Source organism: Lycium barbarum, chromosome 12 (assembly GCF_019175385.1).
Source record: "Lycium barbarum isolate Lr01 chromosome 12, ASM1917538v2, whole genome shotgun sequence".
NCBI lineage: Eukaryota > Viridiplantae > Streptophyta > Magnoliopsida > Solanales > Solanaceae > Lycium > Lycium barbarum.
In genome coordinates this window covers 82,550,314-82,559,323 of record NC_083348.1, presented here as the reverse complement: position 1 = coordinate 82,559,323, position 9,010 = coordinate 82,550,314, and the positions used below count along the sequence as shown (strand labels likewise).

The following is a 9,010-nucleotide window of genomic DNA, read 5'->3' as shown; positions in this document are numbered from 1 at the left end:
TATCCTTTCATGGTGATATGATTCTCATTAGCTCGAGTGCATTTATAGAGCCTATGATTCGTGGTGAAGCTCAACTTAGAGTCTATGATCTTCATTGGAGCTTATTCACCACATTTGGAGCGTTTCAAAGGGCCTCAAGTGTGTATTTCCACACTACACACTTGATGATGATCATTGATGAGAGCCAAGTCTCTACGAACTTCATAAAGGTGGAATCCTACAAGGTTTGGAAGATTGCTTGGTTGGGAGATTTAGAGCCTAAGGTGGCTATTTGCGCAAAGGGCTATTTGTGCAAGTGGCTACTTGGCGCAAGGACGGTTATGCTTGCTAGAAGGCCATGCATGCAAGGTTGATTAGAGGGTCATCTATGCAAGGAGGGATGTGTTTGGTCATTGAAGGCCAATCTTTGAATTGAAGACTACACTAAGAAGACTAGCCAAACAAGGCTCTTACTTCATTAAGGGTAGCATTGTAATTGCCTATTAGTCTTCTTTGCTTAGCTTGTATATATAGCTTGTCTTTCATTGATTAGATTAGATTATGTTGAATTGAGATGAATACTCTAAATTGAGTGATAGTTTGTTTGGTAGTTTAGTGTAGTGCTAAGCTAGTGATTAGTGATAGTTAATCATGGTGGATTCCATTGTTGGCTATGAAACCCTTTTCCATTGATTTTCAATAGAGTTGTTCATTTGTGGATTCATTTGGATTACTCTTGGTTGATTATCAAATAGTATAGGTTCATTAGTAGGAATCGGTTAGGAGGGTTTAGGTTTCATATACCTAAGTTTACCTATAATTCCTTTACTAATTGGGTCTTGCTCTTATCCTTTCTCTTCTCATCTAAAATTCTTCACTTCTCATCCCTTAATTTCCTTATTATCTTTGTTTCCGCGTTTTTATTGTTTGAATCAGTGTCTTCCACAAGCCGGATCCTTATCACGTGGGAACGAGATAATACTAAAACATTTTGTATTTCTTGTGATTGAGGTGAAACTTTTGATGTGGGCTCCGCAAGAGTAGTCATCGTTATATCTCTGCGAGACTTTAGATGATTCTTTTGAAGAAAAAAATAGTAATGGGAGTCACGAGTTTTCAAGCAAAAAATGTACTGTCATTTATTGTTTCGTTTTCATAGTAACCAACAAACTTGTCATTCGTCAATTCAAGCATCACTCGTCCAATTTGTATACTGAACCAAATTACATATAGTAGCGTATAATATGATACTGTTACTCTGTTCATCTTATGTCAAATGTTCTTATATTAAGTCCAAATAAACCAAGGCCAATGCACACTTCATTGATAGATATTCTTGCATGCTTACTGATCAAATCAATCATGAAATTAAATCGCGCTAACATTTAATATATCTAGTTTTATATTTATCCTCACAAATCCAGGATCTATTAAAAATTCCTTGAAAAAGAATTAAAAATCATCAACTTCATGATCCATGAGAATCCAGGATCCATTTTGTTGTTGAACCATTCCTTTATTCTTCTCAATCCACCATGAAGCTGATACACCATATTCATCTTTTAACGCGTCCAAATACTTGTTAATAAGTGAAATATCGCGTTCCACTTCTAGCTTGAACCCTCCTTTTGATCCTTGCGTTCCAGCAACTCCGTGCAAGTAACAGTCCATATTATGCCAACTGCTCTGGTCTCCAGGACTTTTTAAATAGCCCGATTTCCTAGTGTCAACAGCTAATTCGACACCAACATCTGAGTAGCCAAGCAACGGGTAAGTTGGAACTATATCTGGGGCATTTCGGACTCTCAGAGCTCGAAGATTTTGGAGTTTGGAGAAGATTCTCTTGAAATTTTCATCTCCCACTCTTGGACTTGCAAATAGAAATGCAGTGACTGAAAATCCCTTGTTAAGTCCATTGAAAACAATATCTCCTGCATTTAATGTCGCCAGAGCTGCCCCCATGCTATGTCCTGTTACTGTTATGCTAATTTCTTCATTCTTGTATTGTTCCACCAATCTTTGAACTTCACCAAGTATCTGAAAAAGTAAGTCAAACATTATAACTCTCTTCATTCCAATTTTTGTGACATGATATATAGTTTGACTCATCAGGTTCAATAAAGAAATGAAGAATTTTGAATCAACATGTTGCGAAACATGTTATGACATTTATATGACTATTAAAGCTTCTTGTTATGGATAAAAAAGAAGTCTAAAGTTAATTGTTTCTTGACATTTAAAGGTGTCCTTTTTTGGAATGGGATAATAAGGAATTATAATGTTAACATATATAAATTGGAAAGGAAAGAGTAATATCTTACTCATATTTTTTGTTTAACATGATTCATGCCAAAAAGTCTCGTTTCTTGTTAGAGGATGATGAATTTACCTGGTCTCTAGCACTGGCCTTATTGAATGGTGATCGCAAATCGTCAGAAGTATAAACAGAATACCAACCACGATGAACTTTGGGAACAGATTTTTCACCAAAAATTGTAGGGGCTGAGACTTGAATAAAATCAAAATCATTAAGCCATTCAATTGTCTGAACACTTCCTCTCCAAACTATCACTATATCCCTTCTTCCTAATGCAATTTTCCCCTCATCAGTAGCCACAGCAACAAAACCAACCCAATTTGACTCTTTACTCCAAGCTTCCCTTGACAATGATTTAATAATCAATGCTTCTGGAACTTGTAGAGATGAAGTCGCGTAAATATATTTGGTCACCTCATACTTGAACGGATTGGACATCTCTATCCCCGTTTGAGAGAATAAGTTCTTCTTAGAGTATTTGCAACTTCCAGCATACTTTGATAGCTTGTTGGTGTTGAAGGCGTCTCGAGTTGCTTGTGCCATTTCTCCATAGTGAATAAGGTATCGACGAAGATCATTGTCTAGTGGATCTAATAAGCTTTCCCAATTGTTACTCCCACTAAGAAGCCTCCATCTTTCCGTCATATTGCCCATATTTGTGTACGCACTTTGCATCATTTCTAAGGTGGGAGAAACCATAGAAAAGATGCAAAGTGCAGACAAGAATATGGGCATCTTTTCCATGGTTTATTTCCCTTGTGTTTTTTTTTTCTTTTCTTGTTTTGAAACAGTTGAAGATTTTCCTCTCTCTCGTAGTATTTGTTAGTTATTCTTCTTTTTGTTGGACCTCAACATTCTAATTTAAATACTATCATAAAGGTTTTGGCAAAACTTGTGGTCCAACTTCCATGCTTCTAGATATCCTCATTGATTGGGCGGCCATATATATTCCAGGGGCGGAGCCACACCTATTCGAGGGTGGTCATATGAACACCTTTCGTCGGAAAAAATTGTCGGATGTCTATATTAAATATAGAACTTTGTGGATATATACTAGTAATGAACAACCTTGACATAGAAAAGAAGAATAGCTCAGCGGCTAAGGGTGTGCAAACTCTCGCTGAGGACGCGAGTTTGAATCTTGGCTGTGTGTTTTCTTCATGCGCTCTTTTTTTTTTCCCTCACACATCCCCTGTCCTAAAATATGAACACCCTTGATGAAAAATTCTAGCTCCGCCCCTGATATATTCCCATACCTTTTGAACGTAGGAGCGGATGTACCTTGTCCAAGCAGTTTTTCTCCAATTTTTTTTGCTAAATATGTATATTTAGATGATAATAAGAAAATAAAAGTATTGGGTATAAATATAAAAATCAAGCTCCGTATTATTATAGTAGTAGTATTTTAGAGGGTATTTGGCTAAGCTTATAAGCTGGTCAAACCAGATTATAAGCATTGTTCGGCTTATCTACGCGTTTGGTAAAAAATAAAAATGCTTACAACTTACGTGCTTATAAGCCAAAATCAGCAATAAGCCACCAGTTGGTCATCCCTAACTTATAGTTTTTAAGCTTATAAGCACTTTAGTTTGATCAAAGTTTTTACTATTCTATCCCTAATATTATTTTGCAATCTCTCAAATATCCTGGCGAAATAAAACCCCTAACCAATTTCGTGATTTGATTGCTGAGAGTGTTTATTATAGTTCAATGTTTTAATAAATTAGCCACAACCAAAATTTCATTAGGCATTTGTTCATTCTATACAAATATTTTTGTAAGTTTTAAGTGTGTTTTGCACGATTCAAATTATTATTTGTTATATCATACATTTTGATTATCTTTTAAATTATCATAAAAATGATATATATATATATATATAAAAGATAACCTAAATTTTATATTAAAGATAATGAGACATAAATGATTTTATATTTGAATCAACCTGAAATTGAAAATCACATTTTTATTAGTATAAACAAATTTAAGGACAGTTAAGTGATTTTAACAGAAATCCTGCTTATCAGCACTTTTTCTGTCAAACATTTTAACTGCTTATTGTAAATTTCAGCACTTTTATCCAAACACGTAACTGTTTATCTATTAAATCAGCTTCAGCACTTAAAAATACTTATCAACACATAATGCTTATTAGCTATTTTAAATTTGTTAAGCCAAATAGGCTCTTATTCATTTGTTTACTTCTTCAAGTATTGATACCGCTTAGAAAAAATACCGCCATTAAATTGAACATTTAGATTATTATTATTTTTTTCCTTTTTTGCCAACCAACCCTAAGTCCGATCAGTTTTTTTTTTTTTTTAATTTTGAAAGAGCAAAAAGATAGCGGAAAGAAAATATTTTAGAAAAGAATATTTGTTAAAAATTTATACATTAAGTATAACTGACAACATGACCACGAAAGTTGTGGTGGTATAATTTGATCTCTTCATTCTTATTAGATGTCTCAGGTTCGAATCCTGGATATAAAAAAATCATGATAGGATTTGCTACCCCCAGGTATGGAAACAATAATGAGAGGAAGTGCATATCATTTTATTAAGCCTTATACGATATAAATTTAAATTAATCGAGACATAGCTTGAATAGGAAAGAAAAGAACAGACAAAATGGTGGTTGGATCAAATAAAAGCAACCCATGAAAACAGAGTGGGAAATCCTTGCCGTTTTCACACGGCAAGTCAAAGAATTTCATACTTTTTGTCAATCAAGATATATCTTGTTAATGCCTATATATAAATTGTCAATGATTCTCGCATTTAACGGAAACGAATTTGCGGCCGTTACTTCTTTAATTTGGAGAATGAACGCGTCGATATTTCACATTCAAAAGTCTTTTACTACTCAATAATGCTAAGTCATTATCATGACGATATAACAAACCACTGTACTGGAAATAGACAGGTACTTGGCATCAGGTTAATGAGCTCTTCGGTGAATCCATGATAGTGGCTTGATTTGCTAAAGTCAACAAGTTTGTAATTGCTTTGAAGCATAGTTGCTTATACAACTTGGAGTATCCAATGATTAAGCTCCTAATATTTTCGTGTTCTTCTTCGTCAATTTCAGTTTTCTTTTTAATTCCAAAGAAGCACTTAGAATATACACAACTAGCCATTTATACCAAAAGATAGAATGAGATTTTACTAAGTGTATAACTATAAACTATATATTGATGAACACAAAATGTAAATAATGAACTTAAGATCTTGGAGTTCTCTTTTTGGTAATTAAGATTTTATTAACCAAAAGTAAGAGTTATGTACAAAGCTCAAGGATAGAACTCAAAAACTGGCGCATGGACACAGGAGATAGTCCCATGGTCCAGAATCAGCAACAAAAACAAAATGTCAAAAAATGCAGCTACTTAAGGATAGAAATCCAGACTACTCAATCTTCTGGCAAGTTTAGGCTGCATACTTCCTCTCACCATAGGTTCTTGAATGATCAATCTTACGAGAACCAGGAGACGTTTGTTTGCCTTGGAACACCCTATTGTTTCTCTCTTGCCAAATGAAATACACACTGCCTGCAACCACCATTCTAAACACCTGCGATTGTGCAGCTTTGCCATTAACTTGTCCCGTCAGCCATGTTACTTCACTTATCCAGTCCATTGCACTTCTGTGACAGCCTTGCCAAGTTAGAAGTTTCTCCCTGACTGTAACAGAAAATGTACATTTGAAAAACAAATAATCCAGACTCATTTTCAGTTCCACAGAGATGGCATAATACTTGATCGGTGATATCCCATTGCTTGAGCCTGTCCCTTGTATATGTAGACCTTCCTGTTCGGTGCCAAATAGAGGATGAAGATCCACTTTGGTGTACCATATTTATTACAGATAAGTCTTCTCCGTATGATCTTGGATTTTTTTTTTTCACCTAGCTAACTTTAACTAAGATGTTACAATTTTATTTATCTTACCACATTAACGTAGGATTTGTTGTATGCTACCCTCCTAAGTAAGGGTAATCTTGTCTTTTGCAATTATATATACTTTTATATAACTAAGTACAATGATAATGTAATTGATGGTTGATCCTCAATCTTAATGTATCACTTGCCTTTCTTCCATATAATATGCTCGTGCTCGACCTCTTTTCAAGTTAAATTTTCATGGAAGGAAATCAAGGAATACATTCTACAGCTTTACCCCTTTTGTCCTAGCCGCTTCTAGTGCACAGACCCAGCCCTGCATTTTCTCACCTACCAACCACATGATCAACAACCTACATTACTTCACTGCTACCAACTTAAATTACTAGCAAAGCAATTAGAAGTCATCATATCACACTTATCATATACCGCATTACAACGCCCAATACTACAGAAAAGCGGATCTCATTGACCAGATCATTCCGAATATATAGTTTCTCAAAAATGTTTTTGAAAAAAGAAACATTTACTGTGAAAAATCACTGTCATCCTCACGATCATCGAGAGTCCAAGATCCATCTTCTTGTTGAACCATTCCTTTGTTTTTCACGATCCACCACGCTACTGGTACACCAAATTCTTCCTTCAATAAGGGCGCTTCCTTATTCACAAGAGCAATATCCCGCTTTATTTCCAACTTGAACTCTCCTTTTGGTCCATGTGTTCCAGCAATTCCATGCAAATAAACCTCCAGAATATGACCATTTATGTCTTTCTTCAAGTACTTTGACTTTGTAGTATCAATTGGAAGTTCAAAGCCAACATGTTCATACACTCTCCATTCTGTTGGAGAACCTTCGACCTGTCCACGATCTGGCATGTTCGGAACTGGATCAGGGGCATTGCTAACGCGCAATATTTGAAGATTTTTCAATTTTTCATAAGCTTTCTTGAAATTCTCTTCTCCAACTCGAGGGCTAGCAAATACAAATGCAGTCACTGGAAACTCCTTATTGATTTGGTTGACAACTATGTCAACGGCGCATAATGTGGCCAATGATGAACCCAAACTGTGCCCACTTAGAGTAATGCTAACTTTTTCCCTCTTGTATTGCTCCACCAACCGTTTAACTTCTTCAAGAACCTGTTTGAATGTTTGAAAGCAACAAAATTTAATGGGTCTCTTAGAGTAGTTTTACTACTGGAAAAGGACTTATAGCACGTTTCAAAAGTACGCTAGAATTTATGGTTATATCATGATAGTTTTACGACTATAAAGGCATGCTCCCTCGGTCGCAAGGTCGCAATTTATGTGACATCGTTTTGTTATCCGAGAGTAAATTTGACTAATCTTTGAAACTAAATTAGATTATATCAACTTAATATATTAAAAATGAAAATTATATATTCAAAAACTATATGAAAAATACTATAAATCACAATTTTAGTCATGTCAATATAAAGAAAAAGTACATTATAAAGTGTTACATAGTTTATGTTGGGCAAAATCAACCACAAGATGTTTTTAACATTGGCGTCATATTGTACACTTTGTGCCAAATCGACACAGTTTCCTAAAAAGACTTCAAACAATTAAGAGATCATACACCTTATATCAGCTTCCCGATCTTTTCAGTTACCTACGTGGGATTTTGTTTGCACACCAAACAATTTGGCTCTCGAAAAAACTAAAAATGACATAAATTGATGAATTTTCAAATACAGAACAGATTAAAAAGTAAAGAATGTTGATATAAAAGAAAACAGTTAGATTCCTTACCTGATCTCTAGCACTAGTTGTTCGATTGAATTTTGATGCCTCATTAAGAGAAGTATAAACTGAATAAAAACCTCTGTGAACAAGAATGTTATCCTTATTTTCTCCAAAGATCTTTGTAGGTTTGACCAAAACCCAATCACTGTCATCATTCATTTCTGCAGGACACATAGTCCCTCTCCAAGCAATTAAAATATCTCTTCTCCCTAACGCAACTTTACCTTCATCAGTAGCAACAGCAACAAATCCAATCCAATTTGATACTTTAATCTTTTCAGCTACATCTGAAGCTCCATAGAAATATTTGGTCACTTCATATTTGTGAGGGTTGTCTTTGTCTAGTCCCACTTTTGTGAATAAGTTCTTTTTTGAGTAACGATTTGTACCTAAATTCTTTGAAGCTGTTTCACTGTTGAATGAATCACAGATAGCTTGAGGCATTTGGCCATAGTGAATAAGGTATCTTCGAAGATCATAATCCAAAGGGTCAAGTAAGCCTTCCCAATTGTTGTTGCCACTCAAAATTTCCCATCTTTCTGCTATGCTGTTGTCTCTGTTTTCGATTCCTTTTTTCCTTTTGAAACAACTCTTAATTTTTCTTCTGAGGACTTCTAATCCTTTGTCAATGCATGCCATGGAGATATATCTGGAGTAATTAGTAGTGGTAATTTCAAGATTAGAGTTTATTCCTCTTCTACAATATTAGGACTGAACTAAGCTAAGAGGAATAATTAGGAAACAGAGAAAAAGCCAAAGAATAGGCATCTAGTAGTAGCAATAGGGGGTAATAAAGCAGATATCTTAACAAAAATATCTTTAAGAAAAGACTTATACAGTATAATCAAGTAATCAATAATCCTCTGTTTCAAAACTTGATTGGCTTACTTTTCTTTTCGGTCGGCGTAAAAAAAATGTCTCTTTTGTTTTTTTGATAATTTTTTAATTTTAACTTTCACATGTTTTGGATCATAAAATTAAATGATATTTTGGTACATTCAATATATCTTTAATTTAAGTTTACAAAATTTAAAAGTCT

At 34.6% G+C, this 9,010-nt stretch overlaps 2 protein-coding genes across 2 annotated transcripts; both read right to left on the bottom strand.

Moving 5' to 3' along the window:
- Nucleotides 1-1,246: 1,246 nt before the first annotated feature.
- On the bottom strand, nt 1,247-3,161 carry LOC132622776 (phospholipase A1-II 1-like). Its single transcript, XM_060337438.1, has 2 exons — nt 2,369-3,161; nt 1,247-2,016 (listed from the first exon to the last, which is right to left on the bottom strand). The coding sequence occupies exons 1-2, from the start codon at nt 3,038-3,040 to the stop codon at nt 1,432-1,434; spliced, it is 1,257 nt and encodes a 418-aa protein (XP_060193421.1). The 5' UTR covers nt 3,041-3,161; the 3' UTR covers nt 1,247-1,431.
- Nucleotides 3,162-6,592: 3,431 nt separating this feature from the next.
- LOC132622676 (phospholipase A1-IIgamma-like) lies at nt 6,593-8,784 on the bottom strand. Its single transcript, XM_060337328.1, has 2 exons — nt 7,978-8,784; nt 6,593-7,341 (listed from the first exon to the last, which is right to left on the bottom strand). Exons 1-2 carry the CDS (start codon nt 8,608-8,610, stop codon nt 6,724-6,726), a joined length of 1,251 nt encoding a protein of 416 aa, XP_060193311.1. The 5' UTR covers nt 8,611-8,784; the 3' UTR covers nt 6,593-6,723.
- Between the last annotated feature and the right edge of the window lie 226 nt (nt 8,785-9,010).

What these genes read in the sequence shown, in the direction of transcription:
- LOC132622676 (XM_060337328.1), bottom strand. Translation starts at nt 8,610, where the DNA reads ATGGCATGCATTGACAAAGGATTAGAAGTCCTCAGAAGAAAAATTAAG. An exon ending in CAACTAGTGCTAGAGATCAG is followed by an intron (nt 7,342 to 7,977) that starts GTAAGGAATCTA and finishes ACATTCAAACAG; the next exon opens with GTTCTTGAAGAAGTTAAACG.
- LOC132622776 (XM_060337438.1), bottom strand. Translation starts at nt 3,040, where the DNA reads ATGGAAAAGATGCCCATATTCTTGTCTGCACTTTGCATCTTTTCTATG. An exon ending in AGGCCAGTGCTAGAGACCAG is followed by an intron (nt 2,017 to 2,368) that starts GTAAATTCATCA and finishes TTACTTTTTCAG; the next exon opens with ATACTTGGTGAAGTTCAAAG.